General features: G+C 41.4%; 1 protein-coding gene across 2 annotated transcripts in view; it reads left to right on the plus strand.

Annotated features, from left to right (window-relative positions):
- LOC146760331 (receptor-type tyrosine-protein phosphatase T-like) overlaps positions 1 to 25,031 on the plus strand; it is a 172,801-nt gene that overhangs the window by 57,269 nt on the left and 90,501 nt on the right. For both annotated transcript variants that reach the window (XM_085551528.1, XM_085551527.1), the window contains exon 4: positions 18,409 to 18,534. In XM_085551528.1, the coding sequence (XP_085407654.1) occupies positions 18,409 to 18,534 (126 nt within the window). The remainder of the gene's footprint in view (positions 1 to 18,408; positions 18,535 to 25,031) is intronic.

Consider the following 25,031-nt stretch of genomic DNA (forward strand, 5'->3'; position numbering starts at 1 on the left):
CCGTAAGTCGTGAGGAGACGTCCTACGCAGGGCACAGAGGAGTCGGCGTGCTCCCCCCAGGGATGTGAGCTCACGGGTTAGGTTAGGTTGCCGGCTGGGTTAGGACTCCCTAGGGAGTGCCTACAAAGGGGCCAGTAAGTCGTACGCATGGTAAAAGAGCTATTGCTCACATTCAGGTGATTGCTAATTGGGCAGAGCTTGTCTGCTCTCTGGTACAGGGTGATTTGGGTAATCCTGGGATAATTGGTATCGTACAGTGCTGTTTATATAGGTGACCTAAGTCAACAACTAGCACCGGTGTTCTTAACATCTTTGGTTAAGCTTAACAAATGATATAATGTAATTGTGCTTGAATTGTCGTGTGAGTGTGGTGTGAGTGAGACGCAGCACAGCTGCGGGGCGAGTGCGGAGTCCCGACCCGCGGTTCCGTCCTCCCGCGAGGGAAACGGCCGGGGACGGACGAAGCGAAAGTTGTCTCCAATACTTGTATGTCTTTGTTTTAATACATGTTTATTTTGTATTATTAATTACTGGTTGTTGTAAAGTATGTGGTCATAAGTCATAACAATGCTGTTGTGTCAGAAGTGGTTTTACTTATAAAAGAATATGGTGGTTTATATTAAGTTACGATGGGAAAATCACAGAGCAAAGAGGTCCCTGCGCGCTCACCCCTGGGGTGTATACTGGCACATTGGCGAGATATCGCTGGGGAACCAGGAGGAACCCTGAGCCGAAAAAAAAAAATCCTGATTAAATATTGTAATCAGTGGTGGTTGATGTATAAGCTAGAGGACAGGGACAATGAACATATAGAGGGATGTCTGTGTGGAATGAGTATCAAGCCATTTATGTGATACTGTGTTCTGCCTGCGAAGAGGTGTAAGGGAGGTGGGTCAGTCAGTGCTGGCTCTGTGGCGAGAGGTTTATAACTGAACGATATGGATTGCTAAGGGAAAGTTATAAGGTAGTAAGGGTGTTTATGGAAACTGAAGAACTGTGTTGCTTGATTTGTGGGTTTTGAAGGGAATGGGACAAACTGTTTTGCTGGTATAAGAAAGTGTAGTTGTTAATGGCATACGGAAGTATAGTTGAGGGTATGTGGAAGTGTAACTGAGGGTACAAATAGTGGAATAGTGTACAGAGGAAAAAGGGTTAAAGAGAAAGTGAGTTTATCTGTGCTGGCATGAGAACAACCCCCCGCACCGTTCCCCTGCAATCAGAACTCTCAGAGTGGGAGAGGGAGCCAGGGTCAGAGACTGCTGCTGTAAACTGCAAAGGGGGAGGTGGAGAGGACAGGGCATTGGAAGTGAGAATAGCCTTCATGTGCAGAGATGTGGGAAATCTGAAATCTGGGCAGCACTGGAAGGCTCTGGAGAGGAGGTGAAATGTAATGATTAGAGTTTGGAAAGCGAAAAGGTTTGGGAAGGACACAGGTTGAGGAAGGCAAAGATAAAAACAGGGATGTCAGGTCTAAAGAGAGGAGTACAATAAGAAGAAAACAAACAAACAACAACAACAACAGAAAACAAAACAAACACCTGATTGAGAATCAGAGATGTTCAGGAAATTGAGAATAATAACAGCTGTTACTGTTGTGGTGCTAGAGTAGGGCCATAGGACCCAGAGATCCCCCACAAGGAAAGGGGAGGGAGGCTTGAAGAGCCCAGGGAGGGCTCTGCTCCGCTGGAATGAAAGTAGTGTACAAACTGCAGTGGGACACTGGTAGAGAAATCCGACCAAGCTGAGTGAGAAGGAATTGTCTCTGATTGCAGAACTGAACAATGAGAACTTGGGAAGTTTACCCTAGCAGATACACCGATGAAACTGCAGCTAAAGAAGCAGGATAAAGTAGTTCATTTTCTGATGGATATGGGAGCTTCTTACTACCCATAGATGGTTTTGTAACATTAGTAGGTGCTACTGCCCAACAAGAAAAGGCTTACTTTTGGAATTAATTAAATATAAGCTAAGAAAACAAGTAGGAATACAGGAATTCTTGTACCTGTCAGGTTACCCTGGCAAGAAATTTAATAAAACTGGAGCTAAGGGTCAAACAATATTGGCTGATTAAGAATTGTAAGTCTGACTATTAACACAAACTGGGAAAAACAATGTTATACCCCCAGGAGCCACAGCAATCTCAAATAAGACACACTTAGGGGTGTGGGCATCAGGGCCAAAAATTAAGTTAAAAGCAAGAGCTCACCCACTCAGGGTAAAGTGGTGCCCTTTGAGGATATGTGACTGTAGAAGGATAAAAGAAATAATAGATAATTTTTTTTGAGTTTGAATTGCTAATTGAATGGGAATCCAAGTACAAAACTCCAGTTTTGCCAATTTGCTAAATTTTCGGTAGTTTGGTAGAAGACATGAGGACAAGTAATAGAATTGTTGAATGGATACACTCAGTGATGGAAAATCTATGCACTTTATCAACCAAGTTAAGGAATGACTAGGTGGAGTTTACCTTCTGGATTTGAGGGATGTCTCTTCTGCCTGGTTTGGCTAAAGGAAGCCTAAGGTTATTTGCCTTTGAATAGGAAAGCCCTAATAAAGGGAGAAGAGACTCAGTTAACCTGGACAGTGTTACCCAGGGTTGTGAGAACAGCTTAATGATTTTTGAGAACCGGTCAACTTGTGAGCCTGAGACCTGGGATCCTCCATCCTAGGGTGGAACTAACTTTACTGGAGCATGTGGATGCCACAGCAACAAAAGAACTGTGTACAATAGACTGAGAGTTTGCTGAGTTTCTTGGTTTACAGAAAGCACAAATAACTCAGAAATTACAGCTGGACTTTGGACCTTAAGGACTGCCAAGAAAGAAGCCATCTGCTAAGCCCCTGAGCTGCAAACTGTCAAGGAACTCCATACGTTCCCAGGAATGACAGGAGGATGCTGACCATGGATACACAGCTACGGACTGATGGTAAACCTCAAACAGCTTGAAGTGAGTAAGGGATGGTGCCTGAGGGCAGTGGCTGCACTAGTGCTCAATATTCAAGAAGCCTATAAATCTACACTGGGCCAAAGGACACCAGTTTTAATATCTCATACAGTGTTTACTGTATTGGAGGCAAAAGGGGGACATTAGTTCATTGGCTCTCACCCCAAAGATTCCTGAAATACCAGGCCATCCTGGTAGAGCAGGGTGATGTAGAAATAATTGTGACTAATATTGTCAACCCAGTATCTTTCCTTAGCGGAACTCCCGGAGAACCAGTATTACATGACTGCTTTAAATCAACTGAAGCTGCACATTCCAGCCAGTCAGTCGAACCTGAAGGACGAACCCTTAGAAGATGCAGAAGACACCTGGTTTACCAGAAGCTGCAGTTTTATGAGACAAGGAGACTGTAAGGCAGGACATACAGTAACTGCTACTGACCAGGTAACCGAAGCACAACCACCAGCTGTGGGGACTTCCCCTCAGAAGACTGAAATAACTGCCTTGACAAGAGCCTTAATCATATGGACAGATGCTAAATATGTGCCACACGCTCATAGTACCATCTGAAAAGAGCAAGGATTGCTCACACACAAGGAAAACAGATTTAAATCTACCAATGGTTATTATATGTTGTAAAAGACATCAGAAATGTAACACTGTACAGGAAACAGAAAATAAGATGATAGATCAGGTGGCAGAACAGGCAGTTGAAGAGGGCTTCAATTCCAGACGGTAAACTTAAAATCTCTGAAGCCAAGTCAAAACCTGTAAAATATTCTAAAGAGAACAGGAGTCCAATTAATAATTTAGAAAGGAAGAGAGCAAGCTGACAGATGTGTGCATGCCCAAATGGACACATTATTATGCCCTTTAGTATTTTATGGAAATTGGTTATAAGGGAAGATAAGAGAATATATTGGGCAAACCAACACTACAAAGTACAGTCCCAGTACCAGGAACAGGGCACAAGTGGGCCTCACAGGAGAGGGCCTTCCAGGGCAACAACGGCAAATTGAGTTCACAGAACTCCCAAGAAAAGGGGGGTACCACTGTATGAAAATTTCTGTAACCTTAGAAACAATTGAGGATGCTGCTGCAGATGCTTGATGGACAATCCAAAAGGAGATATCCTGTTTATCCAAAGATGCATTGCAACATGGAGTAGGCAGGGATAACACCGATTGGGGAATAGTTTTCTCTGGATCATGGGATAAACTTACTAGTTGCCAAATTTAGGATGACTAAAACAGCTTTTCTTAGCCTGCATCACCTTGCTACTCTTGGTGTGTTTTACTTGTGTTGTTATAAGATGTCTTTTGTGTCTGTACCAAGGTACTGGAAGGGAATACGAGGTTTGGAAGAGACATGAGCTGAGACAAAAGGTAGAGAGCGGAGCCTATTTTGAGACCCATTAAGAATCTAGCAGGTAAAAGCCTGCTAGATTGAAGAAAAGGGGGGAATTGAAGAGTGAGCAAAGCCTCAAAATGGTGGTAAGGTAACACTGTGCTATAGAAAGGGAAAGGGGAACTTCACAGAAACCAAGACAAAGGGTAACTGTACATTTAAAAGTGCAGGGAAAGGGGGAATTGCAGACACTTAGTCAAAATAAAGCCAGAGAAGAGAGCAATAAAGATAAGAAGAAACTGTCCGGAGACCTCTGACAAGAAGGATTAGATCCCCCCCCCCCGGGCAAGATGATGCCGACATGGGAGAACAATAACAGCAGATAACACCAAGAAGAAAACAGAAGAAGAATTTCACCCCAAAACATCGGCAAGGGTCGCAGGGAATGGGGTCAGGGGGAATGAGGGAATGGGGTCGCGGGGAACGGGGCCATAGGGAATGTAATGAATATGTAATCAAACTGAGGAGGAGACTATTGATTATGTATTAGCTTAACCTATATCTGTAACACACTTTTCTCTTTACGGGGTGCAAGTTTGGAGGAGCTATCCCCCTTGCACCCGGCGCTGCGCAACGCTGGAATAAACATACCTGCTTTATAACCCATCTCTGGATTATAGAGTTTGATTCCGCAAGTCACTGGAGGAACGAAAGCTTTGAAATGGGGTGAAATCGAAATTGGATGTAATTTAGTATTGCAGTGTGTAAGGTCATGCATGTCCGGATTAATTAGATTCTTACTTAAAGATAGAGAATCAGCTGAAAGTGACAAAAAGCTGCTGGAGCATTAATAAAAGGAGATTGAGGTGAGTGAGAGATTTGTCCTAACGCAGGGAACGAATTCCTGTAAGGAAGGATGGTAAAATAAGAATGCTGTTATGCAGATAAAAAGTAACTTAATTTGGCATGTTCTGTACAACTTAGGTGCTCCTTTAGAGGAAGGATTAATTCAGAACATTACAGATGCAAAGAAGGGCTATGAGGATTATTGGTAAAACTGACAACTTTCCCTGTGAGAAGACCACAAGAGTGTGACTTTATTAATCCGGAAAGACAGTGGCTCCTCATGGAAATACACAGAAAGAAAGGAAAAATAACAGAATGCTCTAAACACTCCAGATTGCTCTATTTTTCTAATGGGCACCCCTTCACTGACCAGGTCACCAAGTTACACATCCAGAAGCATCTTGGTAGGATGGCTTAACATCTTGGTGCTTTCCTCTTGGTGAGGTAGCTCAGGTTTGCTTTCTCCCATCGTGTAGGTAAATGTAAACTTTGTTCTCACATCCCCATCTCTTGTGTTCAGGAGAGTGTAGCCTGTGCAAGTCTGAAGATACCATTCTCACAACAGTGTTTTTTGATGAGGTTTTTTTTTCTTGATGTGGAAGCCTCACTCTAGAGCAGTCTGAGAACTTTTACTGAAGTGAAACAGTGTTTTGTACAAACCCCTTGAGACTTAGAAGTATATTCTTTTCTACATCGTTTTGTCCTCCCTATGGTGCCCTCTGTCGAGCCTTAAAAGGCCACGTCAAGATGATCTCTGGTGACAGCAGCAAGAAAAAGTGATGATACCAATGGATGCCATGCCATTGGCTATAGTCCTCTTGAGAATGGCTTGATATTTTCTACCTCAATCAGTACAGGTAGAGATGATCAGGTAATTAAGCTGGATTTTCTGCTAATAGATGATGTAATTTTTATTCCTGGCACTTGACTCAAGCAATAATTGCTTAGTCCTTCATTAGTTGCTGCTGTCATGCATGCAGTATTCCCAGTGGCTACTGTCAACTCACTCTGAAGAAAGAAAAGGTCTCTACTTATTCTTGTTTTCAGTGTTGAGTGTAATCAAATTCACTCAGTGTTCGTGATGCCATCCAATCTGCAGAAGAAGCGTTACGTCAATTAGCTCTGTGTACAGCGTGAAGACTGTGTGATTCTGTGAGGAGTGGGATCGCTGAGGTTGGAGCAGTGTTTTTGGAAGTTGGTGACATAATTATAAGTCAGGTCAAATATATTCCATAAATCAATGTTCCCAGCTGTCCTGCACTTGAATGCAGATGATTTATGGATATAAAATCTCTCAGAGGAGGAGGGAAAAAAAAGAAGAAAGGGGAAAGATTTCATTAAAGTAAAACTTGAACTACTCAAAACGATTTGGTATGATCTTTACATTTGAAACCAAGCCCATCGCCTTGATTCTTTTTAGTCCTTATGCTAATAAAATGATAACTGCTAGTTAAATATTGCTCATCAAAGTCCATGTTAATTGTGGTAACAGTTCTGGGAAATTCTATTAGTTTCTGCCACAGATAAGTGTTTTCAGAGGTAGTTAAATAACATCTTTATTCCAGCTGGGACCTCATTGTCAGGTTTCTCTTCATTAGATAATCTTAAAATAGCCTTAAACTACTAGAACTGCTGCAATACAGTCAAGTATACCGATTCTTTTTCTCCCTGAGAGACAGTTCTTCACAAGGAGAGGGAAAAAAAAAAGTACTGTTGGCTGATAGCCTAGTGAGAAGTCTATCTTGTCCCAAAGTGCAGAATGTGATTTAAAACAGTTATGCCTCCTGGGTACAGCCCGACAAGCGCTGTCACTTACATGGGAAAACAATACGCTGTAATCCCTTTCTCATCACTAAAGTGTCAGTTCAGCACATGAGGTAAATGCCATCTCTGCAAAGACAGCGTCACTGTCCTGTGCTTGTATGGCTTTGCGTAAGGGCAAAAATCACCCCATCTCTAAGTATCCCCAGGAAAGTAGTAGCCAGCTGTCGGAGTGCGGTTCAGCTGTAGAAGCATCACAAACGTGAAGGTTCTGAAAATGGTTGGGTAGATTCATGGGGAAAGAACAACTGACTTGAGAGAGGCTTGTTTGGGGCTGGGAAGGAGTTTTGAAGAAGATCTGTTGTGTGCATGTCCTATTTCTGCATCTTTCCCAAGTGACGTCTAGCAGATGTCTGACCTTTGGTCTGACGTGCTGCTGTCACTCTTCTGTTTTGGAAGCAGCATGAAGTGCTCTGCTGTCTTTTCCTTCTGCCAACCTCAGATATGTGCAGGTTCAGGCGATTATGATGGAACTCAGGGGCATCAACAAAGGTCTGATACGGTACCATGCTTGTTCTCTTAGGCTAGGAAGTGCATGAATAACAAATGGAGATACCTGACTAGCTTATTTTTGTCACTATTGTGCTTGATGTGATATGCTAAAACCTGCATCTGAAGCCTGAAAGATCTTAAGTTGCTTTTTCTTAAGAGAAGGACCATGGGGCAAACGCCAAGAAAGCATTACCTTCATTTCTTACATTTTTGGCAGTAGTGCCTTACGTGTTCTTGCTAACTGAAGTATCAATGGAGTTACAATGTGGTTCTAATTTAATGGGTATATTTAGTACCAATTCATTTGATCAGAAACTGAATCTAATTTCTGAGTTAATATTATCATTGTAATGTTTTGAAGCATTATCTATTTAATGAATCAGATTCTACACAATTACTTTAAAATTACAGTGTCTGGCATGAAAATATTATTGAAGAACACTGAGTTGATTTGAATTTTTACACTCAATTTTAACTGCATAGCTGAGATCTTTAGGATGGCGCTTTCATCTCTGCTTCTGAGTATCTGCACTTTCACCTGGGGACACTGGGAATGCATTACATGTTAATGAGGTTGCCTGTGTCATCTTGTAAAGCGAGTGCATGCAGTTGTGTGCATAAATACCCTTTCCTCTACCAAAATCAAGTGGGAGAGAAATTTTTTAGGGCTTGATGGTGTATGGATAGAACAATATCGTAGAGTAAGTGTTTGTCTAATTAACAGAGGCAGCGTTGTTAGACCTCTACTGCAAAGAGAAATTCTGTAAGCAAAGGGATTTACTTTCTTAGAGTGATGCAAAGACTTCTTCCAGAATTAGACTTCAGCAAATGAGCTTTTTGTGCATCTGAGTCGCACCTGTGAGCCAGAACTATTTCAATGTAGGAACAGTGATGAAATCTTTGACTGCAGAACTGTTTTGTATTGCACTCTATGTAGAAAACGTCACAAAATCCTTGTAGGTTACTCAAAGGAAATATTGATGTATTGTGACCTACTGTATGTTAAATGCTATTCAGACCAGGTTCTAAACTTGGATCTTTAGGTGCCTTTCCCTGGGCCATCTCAGCTGTACCAAGTATGTTTGCACTAGAGCATGAAGCACAGGTTAGACCTGTGTGCACTTGGGATAAGAAGCTCAGGGTACCTGGTTCGTGTCTCTCAACTCAATGACACAAGGTTTAAACCGTGACCAAATATGACAGCAAAAGGTTTCCTGCTAGAAATTGGCTGTTGAGTATCTTGAAAAGTAATTGTGTTGATGTTCTGCCTTTCATATCTTGGGAAGAGGTGCTTTAAACATATAATGCTTCCTGGCATGGTTCAAACTGATGCTATTTTAAGAAGTAGGAACGGAGGAATTCAGAAAATCCTCCTTTAGAAATAGTTTCAATTTAAAACGTAGCATTCTAAGTTTCAGACTCAAAATGGAGAAGATCCATCCCAGAAATGGGAGGAAGGCTTTGGATGAGGGCATACTGTTTATTATTTTTCTGCTACCATTCAGGTTTTCTATAACAACAGCACAGCCGGAACCCATTTTGAAATGAAATGCGTAGTGAACTTAAAACATTACAAATGAGCCCATTTGTGCAGTTTGGAATTCCTCTAAAACCAAGGATCTGAGCGGATAGCATTGAACTGTTCTCAATCTTCTATTAGCAAATGATTTTCTGCATCAGAGGATGAAGGAGAAGCTGTTTTCTCCCTTAGTGGAACTGCCTTAGTATTACATGGCTGATGGTCATTATTTGAGATTACCTTTGCTTTGTCTCTGGTTGCAGCTGTTTCAGGACAACACTGTGCGGTGAGATGTGCTCTGGTGGCCTCCTTTTTAACACAATATGAGCTGCTATTAGAGAGTTGCATTTGTGTTAATGCCTTTAATTTTTTCTCCTTTCCCCTGCTGTCCTTCTCTAATACACAGTTTAGGAGCCAACAGCTGTGTCTCTGCTAAATGCGTGTTCTGGGTCTGGCACTGCAAGTTGAAGATTCAAAGCTGTAATTAGAGGGGCACTTTAGCATTTCTGCTCACATACCTAAGTTGGATATTTGGTTAAGCAGAAAGGGAGCTCTATATATTTTCAGGGACTCGTTTGCTATCAGGCAGGGATCTAGTCTTTCCTGGCACCTATCTGTGTTTTGCTCTTTGGACAAAGATATTTGTGCTACAGGCTAAAAGTAAGCAAATCTTCCCATGATTCCCATGTTTGCAGTGTGCTGCAGAGGATAACAAGGCTCCTGGTGCTGTTTGCCCCCACTGTACTATGATTCTGGAAGGCATTTCTGTTATTACAGTGCAATTGGGGCACTCAAGAACATCAAAATGTGTGAAAAATAGAAAATAAATGGACTTAAAAAAGAAAACAAAAATCAAGTAACAGATAATTAACTTTTGAGTCCAGCTGATTGTTGGTGCCTTGGCCATCACTCAGCTGACCAGACTTTGCAAGGTCTTTCGCGTAGTCCATCCAGCATTTGACATCCTGCCCCCAGCCTGACTGCAGGGCACCTGAGAACAGAGCAGCTGGCTCACTGCTGTTATTTCAAGGCCTGAGTCTCTCCTGACACATTAAATGAAGATCATGATGCAACTGAAAACAGTTTTAAAAACACATCTCCTACTATCCTTGAACCCTGCACTTTACATGTAAATTGAAACTGCTGGCAACAAATAAGAGAGTATTTTATGGACCTCAGTCTATGGAAGGTGCAAACTCATAGCTGCAAAAATTGATAGACCTCAATAAAATTTATTTATGCAGCCAAACACTCGGAGTAACTTCCAATAAGCACAGAATTAAATTTAACAAGATATGTCAATTGCAACACTCATTGCAAGTTATTATTATTGTGATATGAGCCAATGAGATTCTGTCTGAACAGGTTATATCCATTTTTCTAGGTAACTCTCTGGTATTTGACTGGTATGCAGTTGAGCTATTACATTTTATATACACCAGCTTAAATATCAAGAAGCAATCTTTGGAGATCTATGCCACGCTGGATGCTTAAATTGCACGAGTGCTTCAGAAGCAGTTTAACAAAAAAAAATCAGTATTGATCAGAAAGAATCAAACTAGGATGTGGCTCTGGGCATCCTGGTCTGGTGGCTGGCGACCCTGCACATAGCAGGGGGGTTGAAACCGGATGATCATTGTGGTCCTGTTTAACCCAGGCCATTCTATGAATCTATTCAGTGAACCTATGAAACTATTGGATTTAAGTTTCTAGAGGAAAACTTTGAAACAGGTATTTTTAAAATTACCTGTATGCGGGCACAATCTGTAATCAAATCATGACTACCTTGTCTTTATGCATGCTGTATGTAGCTTTCTATGAGTATAAAATGGAGGGGTGGTCTTTGGATCATGCTAGGTGTTAGTGGAGGTTGGCTCTGGAAATGTGGTGAAGGATCAGTGAATGTCAGATGCAGAGAGAATTAGAGAGGTCATTGCAGACTGAATGACAGCAACTACCACAGAGAAAAGGAGTTATTTATTTCACTTGGGAAAAGCACTGAGGTAATAAAATGCCTTCTGAAAATCTCAGCTTAATTTTTTGCTCTCTAAAAGTGATAAAAATCTGTTTCAGTTACTTTTGATTGCAACCAGATTGCGTTTAACTGCTTTCCTTTTTCACTGTTGTGGCAGTTAACATGATTTCTGTTCCATTGCCAGAACTCACAAGGACAGTAGCTTAGAAGTCTTCAAAGAAAGCATCTCAGCTACAAGGAGATCCTCCTTGGGATTCCTGATAGTCCATCTTTTTGTTTTCATTCATCGCCATGCACAATATGAGTGAACCGATGACTGCTGCTTGTTTGAAGCTCTAACATAATAATTCTAGGCTTATTAAAAAAATTAAATAAAAAAGCTCTCCCTGAGAGCTGCCGGGCTTCTCCTCTACCCGGGGGTTCCCTGCTTGAAGGAACCGCCCGAGATCCCCCTTGACCACGCGGTCAGCCGCTGCTGATCGGTCCGGGACGGCTCCGAGTCAGGCGACTTCGGCGATCAGAAAGGATTCTGCCGAGCAATGTGCCCGTTTAAATCTCCCTCCGTAGGCAGGGAACGCCCACACGCTGCGTCAGCGGCTGCGTCAGCTGCTCCCTGAGAGCTGCCGGGCTTCTCCTCTACCCGGGGGTTCCCTGCTTGAAGGAACCGCCCGAGATCCCCCTTGACCACGCGGTCAGCCGCTGCTGATCGGTCCGGGACGGCTCCGAGTCAGGCGACTTCGGCGATCAGAAAGGATTCTGCCGAGCAATGTGCCCGTTTAAATCTCCCTCCGTAGGCAGGGAACGCCCACACGCTGCGTCAGCGGCTGCGTCAGCTGCTCCCTGAGAGCTGCCGGGCTTCTCCTCTACCCGGGGGTTCCCTGCTTGAAGGAACCGCCCGAGATCCCCCTTGACCACGCGGTCAGCCGCTGCTGATCGGTCCGGGACGGCTCCGAGTCAGGCGACTTCGGCGATCAGAAAGGATTCTGCCGAGCAATGTGCCCGTTTAAATCTCCCTCCGTAGGCAGGGAACGCCCACACGCTGCGTCAGCGGCTGCGTCAGCTGCTCCCTGAGAGCTGCCGGGCTTCTCCTCTACCCGGGGGTTCCCTGCTTGAAGGAACCGCCCGAGATCCCCCTTGACCACGCGGTCAGCCGCTGCTGATCGGTCCGGGACGGCTCCGAGTCAGGCGACTTCGGCGATCAGAAAGGAATCTTGGAAGTTAAATTACATGAAGATAGGCCGGCCCGAAAACTTCCTGCAAGTTAATCCTGGTGTTTCAGCAGCCTGAAGCTAAGCTTCATTTGCAAAGCCTGGATTCCTTGAGAGCCAGCTCATGTGCCATGCTGGGTGAACTGACTTGGTGCTGTAGCTTAAAACAACATTGGGTTTATAAACGTGTATATATTTAAAGCAATTCAACGTTACAATTGGAGAATAGATAAAACCTCCCTTGCATATGTCCAAACCAACTAATACTTTGTGTTGAAAGTAAGATGGAAAGGAAGTTAATGGATCTCCACTGTGGCAGATGAATCCACCCCATGACAGTGAGGACTGATATGGCAGCAGAGAACCAACAAGTCATTGTACTTGTAGGGGAAATGAATGTGTTTGAAGCACTGGAGAAATCATTGGTGTTTCCTCCTGAAGCCCAAAATTTCTGGATAGCTTGAGAAATGCAGCTCTGTCAACACAAGACTTTGAAGAGTAAATGTGGATTTGCATTTCACAGTTGTGTTATCTGAATTTCTGTTAGGTATGAGCTCAAGCAACTGACATAAGAAAATTATACCTTGTTTTATGCTGGGGAATCTGCTCCTTAATTTCTTCTGGTGTAGACCCTCAGGTGACTGAGGGACAAAACCTTACCAGAGCTTTCCCTGCAGTTTAAAGAGAAGCATCTTCCTCATATTCTGAATATATGCAGCGAACACGTGGTAGGTTTTGAGATGGTAAAGGCAACTTTTCTCTTTACAAAAGTCTTTTTCTTGAAAAAACAGGTAATATAGAAGTAATTCAGGAAAATAAGGAGGTATTGATTGAAATTAACCAGTTACAACAGTAGATTGATAAGATGGCAGAAGGATGATTTTCTGAGGAATGAGCCTTTCTGAAACTTCCTATCTTGTACTATGCAGAATCACAAAGCTTATCACTTCTAGGCTGTTACACATGAAACTAATGATGACTCAAGTGACAAGCACCCTCTGCCTTCTCTTTGGTATGATGCCTGTTGAGAGCTGAGGTCACTGGACAGTGCTCATCAGAAATAGGTCTGTCGAAGTTGGATCTGTTCAGCTTAGCATTTCTGGTTGCTTGTACGTGTATTTCTGATGACTTCTGTGTTAACCTTTCTGGATGGAGTAGAAGGTATATGAAGTTGTAGCTACCACCCCTGATGAAAGAAAACTCAATAGCCCTTGAAAAGATTTACCCTGTCTTAAATGAAGTGGCTCAACACAAAGTTGATTTGCACACCCTGTGCTACATGAAGTCTGCAATCTGAGAAATTTATTACAAATGGATTCTTGTAAGACAAATCGTGTGGAATAAATTGTTTTTCTAAGGAGCCAAATGCAGCTCTTTCAGTGAAGTATAGACAAAAATTATTGATCAGAGAGCGTTGTTTGGTTTTGTTTTAATTTCTGGAGTCTTACAATTCCCAAGCACTGTCTCATTCTATGACCATCTGTTTCTTCCTGAACTCTCTTCTTATTTTGTGAGGCTAAGAATGAAATGAATCAATTTCAACCCATTTTCAGAACAAGTATTCCAGGGAAAAAGCATTGGTTGGAATGGTGTGTGCTGTTATAATTTCTATCCCCAAAGCAAAGGCATGGAAGGTGACAAACGGCACTATTGAGGTTCTTGCTCTCTTCCCCCCCTCCCCACACTGGGAATGTTGTAAATGCCTCATTGAACTGTCTGAGGGTGTGTTATTTTCAGTCTGTATCTAGAAATACAGGATAACCAACGAGGCTTCTCCCATTAGTATATTTCTTTATCCCTCTTTAGAAGTATTGTTTTTTATCTAGTGAGTCTGTGAGAGTTTGACATTGGATGACTTTATAAAACATTCTACTAATTGGATTTGTTAAAATAAATAAATCAAACACTAATTGGAACGTGCCCTGCCATTATTTTTGCTTACTGAATTAGATATAATGGCGTGAAGTCCTTTTTATCATATTTGTGCACTTATTTAAACACCCCCCTGGCGCACACTTCTGCAAATTCAATTATATATTCAAAGGAGGCACTCAATTTATGCAAGGCTGGTTTACATTTAATCCGGGGGAAGACTCAGTAACTGATGATAGGTCTGTTCAAGATTAATTAGCATCACTCAGATGAGCAGTGGCATTGTTACAAGCCTGCAGTGTAAAACAAGGGATATTTAATCTGTCCTGTGTGAGCTGTTATTTGCTTCAATATGACCCTTTTCAGGAAGGGAACGACTTCATCCTTTTTTGGCTTTCATTTTGTGTGAAAAGAGATGGTCAACACCACATGCATTATCTTAACAGTATCAGAGTCATCTCAGTTTCCTTTCTTTTTTTGCCCTACTTAGCAATTGTATTTCTTCACTTAATTTTTAGCTGATTAATGGAAAGATTCTGGTTTGCATCCCGAAATCCTTAGCCCTGTTAATTATTAACGAAGACACCAAACCTTATTTTGGTTGGTGTGCAAGTGCTTTACTTTTCCTCTGAGCTGCTTTGTGACGCTGTGGGTAGAGCTGTGACGTGCAAACCTAGAATCTAAATTCACTTCATGATATCTTTTATAATGAATTATCTTCTCTCTGTTAATGAAAATCCCTGTTCTGCAGTCAAGCAGTTTTGTTTCAGCAGTGGCTGATTTTGTATTAAGATGGAACTTATCTATGTGGTTTTTCTTCTCTTGTTATGTTCCTGCAGAGCTGTAGCTTTTAGGTATCCATACAGGTGATGTCTTAGGAAATAGTAAATATTAAGCTTGTGCTGCTGCCAGTGAAAGGAACTCACCTGCAGGTTTCAGCCTACTATGCCATTTTGGAGTCGCTATCCCTACTTAAGTAGGCATTTAAAGTCCGTAATTACATTTTTTTGTTTAGACTGAAATTAATCAGTGGGGAGTAATTGAATTTCTAAGGACCTGGCAATGAGCTGCTCATGTAGCAGAGCGGATGGCTCCATCCCAGCAGGTTAGCACTTGTGCAAATGCCACGTGTGCCTTCACCTTGCTGCCTTGCCATCTTGCTTGGGAGCTTGTTCTCACGCACACACACTTGAACATAACAGCACACTCATCAGTTGGGTCAGCAGTATTCCCCAGAAGAGGCAAGATGCTGTGCTTCTCTTTAAACTCTCTCTTCTCCCCTTATGCACGGTTTGCTCTGCTCAGAGCCTGCTGCAGCCTGGACCAGGCTGTGGGCTCCATGGGCAGTGGGGTGCTGCTGGTTGCATGGATGGGGTGATCCTATTTGATCTGGTGGCCATATGCATGGATTAAAGCAGAGTTTGGTGCTCTAAATATCTGCAGTGGGTGTCTATGAGTGGGGGCTGGCAGCAGGGCACCTCTGGGAGGAGAAGGCAGGGCTGTGCTAGGCTGGGCATGACCACTTCCACAGGGCACAGATTGTTTGAGAAAGAGCTTTCTTGCTCACGGGTGATCATGGCTGCGTCCCAACTAGGTCCACTTTTAGTTCTTGTCCCTTTTGCCACTCTCTAGCACAAAGCCGACAGGTGCTTTCCTCTTCTTGATCACCAGGATTGAGCCGTTGTGTGCTCCCTGTGCAGCCACTCTGCTTATCCGAGCATTGAGAATCGACTCCAATGCTTTTTTTCCCCCCTGTCCTCATTTCCTGCAAATTCACCTCTCCAAATTCCAATTCTGCTTCCAGTAAATTAATCCATCTGGTTTATTGCCTTGTCACTTTGCATTTGGTGGTTCCTCCACTAACTTTTCTTTCTTCAGAAATGTAGATGTGTTTGCAGCTGCTTTTAAGGCTCTCCATGGTTTATCCTTTCTTATCCAATCTCACTACACGGGTTAGCCTTGAATTTCATTCAAGGCACTTTCAAGCTTCTTAAGGTGTTGTCTCTTATCAGTGGAAACTCCCAATTAATTTCCAGAAGCTCTCACTATCCTTGTTCAGCTTGCCCTCCAACTTCACCCGCCTCTGTGTACATAAAACAATCTATTTGGCTAATTGTATCTGTATATCAGCAATTAGGTTCCCTGTTAAATAAGGACTTCTACCCTGTATTTTGTTGTCGTCTCATTTTGCTTCTGAGACTATCAGCACCTGCGTAATTTTCTCTGTACGCGAGTCCTCGTACAATTGCATGTCTTGATCAGAGTATTTATTTGCAACTCCTTCAAAGGAAGAGCTGAGAGACAGCACCACTTACTGTACTGTAGCGTGCTTTAGAGAGGTGTTGTGTAAATGGAGTTTGTCTGAAGTCCTCCTATTAGAGTGAATCTATTAAAACTAGAATGCCCTGCATGGAGACGGAGAGCAGAGTATTTGATATTGTCTCTTGTGCCTGCTCGCTATGGGAGAAGGTGATTTTTGGCTGCATTGCATGCTTCTCACAGACAATCCAGAGCACCTGTTTTTTCTGTCAGACATTTTAATAAGCACATTTAATATTTTAAACTTGAACTTTTTCACCTAAATTAAATTAAAACTTGAGGGAAACAGCTGAAGTGCGGTCCTGCTCATTTTGACAGCTCTGAAAGCCTCACAAGAACTGTAAATTTAAAGCAAAAACTACTTTTAAATGCTGTAGGAAATACATTTGCAAGGTCTCTGCTGGAGCAGGCAAGGCTGCAAGGGTCATAAAATCTGCTAAACTCAGAACTATTTATATTAAAATTACACAACATAACAATTTTTTTCTGTTACGACAAGCTTAATCTTTAAACTTGAACAACACCGACTACGGTCAGGTACTCTATCCAACAAATCCTTCAAGCGTGTGCTTAAATAGGAATAATTTGTGTGAATTTTGACATGAATTTTTAGAAAATCATTTGTGGTTGGAGTGCACTTTAAGTCCTTTAGCAGAATAAGGATTGTATGAGGAATTTTGATGTAACTGAGATGGGTTTGGTCTTCCTTGGGACACGTAGAGAAAAAAAACACATGTTAAAACTAAAGAATGCTTAAATGACCCACTGCTGGGTAACGGTTATTGAATTGAAACCAGAGATCACTTGTGTACTTGCTATTCGTTGTGCATGTGTAGGGAATGCAGCCTGTGGGAAGGTAAAGAGCCGGGAACGTCTCTGTGCATATAACTCTGATTAGTGTCAGGAGCAATTGGCAGTTTGGCTGGCACAGCAAGATCGTGTAGCCCTGAGCAGTGCTCAGTCCCTGCAGCTCCAGAAGTGTTAGATATGTCCAGCTGACTTTGGAGTAACTGCCCAGAGATTTCTCCTTGCTTCTGTAAGAGAAAACAAAAGCAGAGCAGTGACACTGTTGTCATAATTAAGGTCAAAACCCAAACACCCAAATTACCTCATGTAATAGAGCCAGTACTACAATATGTTTGGCAAACCAAGATGGGGAGATGTGAGGAATGTACCTGAGGCAATGGAAGGGGAGGTTCAGCAGTGTAGTAATGATCCACTAGTACTAAATGGGGATAAACTAATTGAATTAGTTTGCCTGGCACACGAGCATGTGTTGAAATATATATTTTTCCCCCACCGTCAATGCATTTATCTTGATTTGTAAGTGTTCAGGCAGCTGCCAGGTGGCAGTGAACCACATTCAAGTATTTCAGGAACCGGAGTAGGAAAGATCACTTAGTCAACAGTCTGGAAGGTGTGAATGCCAGTTTCTATCCACTTCTTGTTATTCTCCCATTGTAGAGAAATTAAAGGCTTACACTGTGAGGTCCAGTTCTGAAAGGCCTGGAGAAGTAGTCATGTGTCACATAGGACTTTGTGTTATTAAGCATAAGAGGTGGTTGCAAGGAAGGATGCAAGTTCTCAAAGTGCAACCCAACCCAGTGTAATTTGAATCTCAAGTGAAATCAAGCATGTATTGCTGTAGTATAGGGATACTTTGCTTGTCTTTGCCATTTGGGTTCTTTCTTTCTCTTATTTCTTTAAAAAATCTGACCTGGAGTTTTCTGTAAATACCAGCACTGGGACCCAAATGCGTGTGCTTGTTATGTGCAATTGTCCGTGAAAATGTTAAGAAAATAGGTGGAAATAAAGGGAGCTGATGGAGGAGAAGAGCAGCAATGTGAGAAGAAAGACTTCTAAGGGATACAAAAAGGTTGAACGTTCAAAACTGTTTTCTGGATACCTTCTCTGCTCTCTGAAATATATTATACATGACTTGTTTGTTCCCCCTCCCTCTGTATTTCTCCCTCTGTAAACCTAGGTGTGAGAAATTAAATGATTTTAGTGTCATGATTATGTATAATATTAATGCAGGAATGTATGTGTTTTCCTTGCTTTTAGGTGGTTGTTCCTTTGATGAGCACTACAGTAACTGTGGTTATAGCGTGGCCTTGGGAACCAATGGATTTACCTGGGAGCAGATCAATACCTGGGAAAAGCCAACGATGGATCCTGCAGTCCCAACTGGTGAGTGAGAAGCCTCAGCAGCAGCAGAGGTGTTACTCTGTGAGGATCAGCTGTTAGCCCTGAACAGATTACTGACATATATTGTATGTCAGTATATTATACATTTATATATTACTCACATATATTGTGAGCACATCATAACACCACTGTCTTTTCAGTATTCTCTGAAGAGTTCACAATAATGATAACTTCTAGTGGTTTTATTTCTTAATGGAAACTAACATTATATGTTGGTGTATATGGCATAAATCCCACAGAATGCTTTGTTGACCCTGAAGAAAAGCATATTTTAGGAGAAGGCGCTATATTTTTCTGAAAACCATTGTTTGTGCTTTTTTGGCAGTTGAAATAGCTGAAGTCCCTGCTCTAAAGCAATTGACACAATGGCAAACAGAACTGGCCAGCCAACTTGACTGCAGTCTTAAAGTATTTGTTCCAGTTAATTGATTGCACTCTGACAAGCATGAACTACTTGGCAGAATTAACATCTTGTGTTGTTGTTGTGGTATTTATATGACTGTAAATTATTGGGCTAAGAAGCCTGAAATTGCCAGGTGCCTGTTAAGGGAAGCACAGAGAGCTGATGTAACAATAGTTCCCTGCTGTAGCCATGGAGAGGCAGGCTGGTGTTCATCCCTGTGTGTTAAAGCTATTAAAAGAAACAAAACAATAAGAAAACTTGTTTGTTTGTTTGTTTTAATTACAGCCTAGATTGGAAACTGTTAGTAACTGAATCTTTCATAGCATGTGACTTGTAGGACTATTTGTTTAGACTCTGGTATCCCAAAAGTTAATTCTGAAAGTTACGTCTCTGGTCTTGTCTGTAAGAATGCATTTCATTATTCTGAATGTGTTCTCAATGAGGGCAGTTTTATTTCTACATCTCCTCACCTTCAGCTCTTGTGTGTGTCACAGTCCCTGTTCATGGTAGACCTAACTAGGGAGAGATGGCAGTTATTTGAATTTACAGATCTCAGAATGATCTGAAGGAATAGGAACAGACATAGCTGTGATGCCATCTGGAAGGCAAGGAATTAATGGGAGGGCTTGTACTGGAAAAGTTCAGTACTTTGCTAACTCCAGATGTGAAGGAAAAATCTATCTTCCTGGCTTCCATCTGAAAGTGTTTTATCATCTGAAGATGCTGGGTCTGTGGAGAAATTGATAGGCAATCAACAGGCTGGGATGGCAAACAAACCCCAGAATAGTGCAGTGTGTTTCTTAACAAGGCCTTCAGAATTGATTTTCCCAATTAAGAAGTAGATAGAGATGTGTGTGGTTCTTTCTCTTAGTGCTGTGTTCCATATTATCAGGTAGCACTAATAGTTAGATCCATAAAAGTGTTAGAGCAACTGCAAATTAATGACAACGACAACAGAAAGCAACATAAAGAAATGCAGATATCTCAATTGTATGGAAATACAGAAGAGGGAAAGCTTCTAACAACTTATAGTGTGCTGATATTGAAACGCCATTTAAGTGAGCTTAAAGGGTATGAGGGGCAATGACAAAGTGCTTCGCTTTACTAATTGTTTTCTCAGTACTAGTCATGCAGAGCAGAAAGTCAAATCAGTAGGTAGGAAAATAAGGTTGACCACAGCAAATGTGTACAGAACACATTTCTCCACTAACAAAAATACGTTTTCAAAAGCTGTCCAAATGATGCTAACGTCGAGGTAAATTATGGTGGTCAATTAAACTGCCTTAAGCTTGCAGAGATGCTAGCGCTATTACTGGGAGTCTGTATTGCTGGATGGAATCTTAATGCATATGTTGTTTGTATTGGTTAATTGTTTGAAAGTCTGTTTTGTGAGAATAAAGGATTACTTAAAAATCATCTAGTGGCAAAGCCAGCCAAATAAACTGATGAACAGCATGTTCCACTCCTACAATCAGAGACATCTTTAAAGCCAGAGTACCAGAACATTTGGTGATTGACTTTCTATTTTGTTTAATTTATCCACAGCAGCTGAAAGCAGCAGGGTGGAAATCCATCGAGTTTGCAAGGGTGTCAAAGGTGGTAACAGTGGTTGGAATAAGCAACTGTGGCCAACTGGAGGCAGGAAATCTCTTTTAGCATGGGCAGGAGCAACAGGAGTGCAAGAATGCATAGAGTTGTGAGCAGTAATGTGTGTTTTCTTGATCAGGATGCTGTTTTAGGCACTATGCAGTTCTTGTGTGACTGGAAACAGCATAAAATACTGTATTGTGAAAGTGGTAAAGCATGAGTGAGCAGACATTAAATTGGTTCCACGATACTAAACAAGTCTGCAGCGCAACCTGCTGGGAGACGTTGGCAGAAAAGCGTGGCCTCACCCCATCCTGGTCAGCCCACATTAATGTTGCTCTCAGAGCTATTTCCTTGTTTAAAATGTCGGCTTTCATAAGCACCAGCTTATGAAAGCTGGTCCCTTTGAATTGAACTAAGTCACAGAATTCCATCCTCCTGAATACTAATGATAACATCTAGTGCTTTTTACAGTCCTTTTCATCGTTAGATCTCAGAGTGCTCTTCAGAGGAGGTCAGTATCATGAATGAGAGCCTGAGTCTGTTATACCATGTAATTCTCTGCTCAGACACTGCTGCAAAGGTCTCTGCTCAGGGATGACTTCCTATTTTTATTTATATTATTTTGAAATCCAAGTGTGCTCCTCAAAGGAGGGGGACAAAAAAAAGCACAATTAAACTGCTCTATTAGCCATGTAAAAGTTTGTAGGCAATTTGTTTTACACCACTGCTAGCAAATAAACTGTTTGTCATGAATTCTGTGGTTAATTCCTTAGGGCTGGAAACTGTGTTAATTGGAGGATTAAGAACCAGATGTTTGTTGTTTCAAATAAACGTTTCAGACAACCTGAAATAAATGAATTTGTAGGTATCTAGTCCCCAGACTTTGGTGCAACTCTTTCCACCTCCTTGCACAATAGCAGGAGCGATTATAACAGAATATTCCATAACAGATGGGTGTTTACTTAAGCTTGAATTTCCTCAGTGATGAGTATTCTACAGCCTCTGGGCTACTTGTTCCACTCTTTGAGTTATAAAGGTTCTCAGTACTCATCTTCCATTTTCCCTTTTATGGCTTAATCTCATTATTTTTTTCTCTATCTATGACTAGGAAGAATAATCAGTTGTTGCTCTCTTTTATTATCTCTGACGTAGCTGTGTGAGGTTAAGTCTTTGTTTCCCAGGACTAAGTATGACCCAGTGCTTTTAACCTCTTTTAATTCAGAATGTTTTGCTTCCTTCTCTCTATTTAATGCCTTCAGTCATTACCTTCTTATCTTTTTTGGGTATTTGCCTAAAGCTCTCTTATCAAGCTGGGGTTTGATACACTGTATAAGAGTCTTGGCAGGATGTGTGGCTGTAATTCTGTTCCAGAAGTTTAGACTACAGTACGTAGTTATATCCTGCTCCTTGTATTTGCTTGATGCAGTTTTTATTCTTTCTTTCCCCGCAAATAACTAGTCTTTATGTGCTTATGTATTAGATGATTTGAGATGAACATGGGGGTCTAGTCTGTGTTGAATGACAGAAGATGCTTCCTTGCTGATAAAAAGGCCTGAGCTGTTGTGTATATCAGAGGCAAAAGCTTGGTTCATGGAACAAGTTCTTGTGTTAAAACTAAGAAAAACACTGGCTTTACTTTGCATGTTATGACACTGCAGCATTCCAGGAACCCTGCACCTGCCTACCCTTGCAGCATTTGTGAGAATATATTAATAATGGAAGTATTTAACATTTAGCATTTGCATGTTCAAAGTATTTTACTGGCATTTACTAATTAACTCCAATGGAGACCTTGCTGTGCTGACTAGACTGGAGCAATTACTTTAATTGTGTTAAATACAGTCGTCCTCTGAATGCAAAGCTATGGTACAATGTGCCTTTGTGCATCAGTGTTAGGCTGGCTGTTAATCTGCTGGTTTGGCTGTGTGAAGTTTGGTGGAAAGCAATCAGCACACAGCAGTTTGAAGGTCTGGCCTCATCTTCCCAACTGCTGATTTCCTTTCATTTATACAAACTGGCACTTAGTGTAAGTGCTAGTTTACTTTGTATGTATGTGTGTGTGTATATCCATAGTTATCCTGTAAAGATGAGCAATATCGCTGCTGTTTTGGGCTGAATCAAGTAGACATTGTGTTTATCTAAGAAACAAATTTAGATGAGCTTAGAGCTGAATTAAAAGGTTAGAAGAAATCAGAGCATTCAGAATTAGCACTGTGGCATTAGTGTGTCACTTACCGAGTGCAGGCAGCTTACCTTTCCTCACACCACAAAAATCAACAAGACCCATTATCAGCCAGCAGTATTTTCATGCTAGAAATGGATGCATTGTTATCTAAGGGTTGAACTCACTTGAAATGTGTAACCGACAGTTTGGAAGCTGCAAATGTTTGTGGAAAATGCCACGAGTACATAATTTTGTGGGTTTTCTTGTGTGTATTTATGTTGTGCTTCTCAAATAGCTGCTAAGTAGCATTGCACCACAGATATGGAAGTGTGCATGTACTGCATTTGCACTCTTGCTGTTTACAGCTGAGCTAAAGCATTTGAACTGTTTCACAGTGCTTCAGAAGACAGAGTATGGTAGTACCAAGAGACTGCAAGCTGCCCTATTGGTTTAAACCCTAATGGCAAGTGCAACATTGAAATAAGAGGTTCACTCTTCAGAGATGGCAGTCAGCATTTGTCCTATAGTCTTCACATGAATATGGAGAAGGGTTCTGTGCTGACACCTTATAATTGTAGATGTTTTGAGATAATGGTAAGGTTAAGACACAAACATGTCCTGTGAACTTCCGTATGTGAGTTGGTATTGCATGACACAATGAAATGAACCTAACTTGAGAGGTGCTTGGTGTTTGAATTGCATTGCTTCTCTTGAACTTGTAGTGGATTTTTTCTTTTCTCTTGCAGCAGAGATAAGGGATGGGGACTCTTCTCTCATCTAATTGGGCGTGTACTTTTGTTCCAGTAGCTGGAGGGCTCACTAAGCTTCTTACTGAAAGAACAGAAGGGTTATCATCATTAGCATTGCTTCATGAAATAACCATTTAGCAAGTGAACATCATAGGCATGATGTATATCTGAATACCAGATGGCTAAATTCTACTTGGACTCCACTGAACTGAGTGAAGTTTTATGTTTCTCTAATAGGCCAAATGCTTTCCTGTGTCACCTTCTTCTTTGCAGCGAGTGGCACTGTGAAGTTAGTGTGAATGAATAATTGTGGAACAGCTTTCTTTGGGGAAGATGATAAACTTTCCATCTATGCCTACACAGAAGACTGACAGGATTGTTCAGTTTCATTCAGAGAGGAGTGATGTGCAGTCAGTGTTAGCCTACCCAAAGAACAGAGGACCTCTGTACACACATCAGGCATTTCTAGTTTTATTTCTTCAAGGCTAGAGTAAACACCAACGTGAGTTAGACTCAGCTTTTTTAAGTTTGAAAGGCAGTGCAGTAGAATTAACATTTTCCTGTGTCAGAGTGGATTAATACTTGCTTACAAGAAAATAAACAAACTTGTTAAAGGAATAAATTAAAACCCAATTGTGTCTATGATGAATCATGATCCAATTTTGTCTGAGAGGGGAGAAGGAAAATTGGCTCAGCTGTCTATGTATTGTTTCTCCAAAAAGTATTTTTTGTGGGGGAAAATTACTAAGAATGAGTGAAATATGTTTGTTCCCACTCTCTGACTTCCATAGGAGTAAATAGATTAGCCTGGGGACTGGGGACTGAACTCAAAGTAATTTCTCAGCTTTTAAGGTCTGAGCAAAAAGGGATCTGTGGAGACTTTTCACAGTGCATTTTAATTCTGCTCTTTACCATCTCACTTAGTGTCTGTATTTTGGGGTTGGCTTTTATAGTAACAATTGTAAATAATTCTTCTGAATTTTCATCACTAACTTAAACTGACTTGAGTCTGGGGGGATGATTTACATCTTTCCCCTGATTTTATTTTAGGTAAGTGTACCTAAGAATGCTTAGAATTGGGAAAATGAATGATTTTCATCCATACAGCTGTTTATCCATACAGCTTTGGGATGGACAGAACATTGTAAACAACTAGAGGGAACTTACTTTGAACTGCACCTTTTAAATTGCTCACACTTATGCTATCTATCGGGTCTCCCCAGAAGCTATTACTGCAGCTGATTCTTTAATAGCCGCTTGCAGCCCAGTGTTAGTATTTAGCTTTCCCTCAGAGGAATATATTGTCATCCATATTTTTTTTATTTTCTCTGGTCTAGGTTATCTGTAAGTAAATCATACCTGCATTACTATATAATTTGCTTTTCAGCCAAGGGAAACTAGCAGTGAAGACCATGAGCAATTACTTCTGTTGCACACAATTGCTTTCAGGAAGGCAAATCTAAGCAATTAGTCTTGAGGGTGATTCGTACCAAATATTAGATTTCTATCTGGTGTTCCTGTATTCTAACACCAAGTAGATTTCTTCTGTGGTTAGACCTACTGATTTTGGGTG

The sequence above is a fragment of the Coturnix japonica genome, chromosome 6, assembly GCF_054131305.1.
Source record: "Coturnix japonica strain WE chromosome 6, WE-NBRP24, whole genome shotgun sequence".
NCBI classification, from domain to species: domain Eukaryota; kingdom Metazoa; phylum Chordata; class Aves; order Galliformes; family Phasianidae; genus Coturnix; species Coturnix japonica.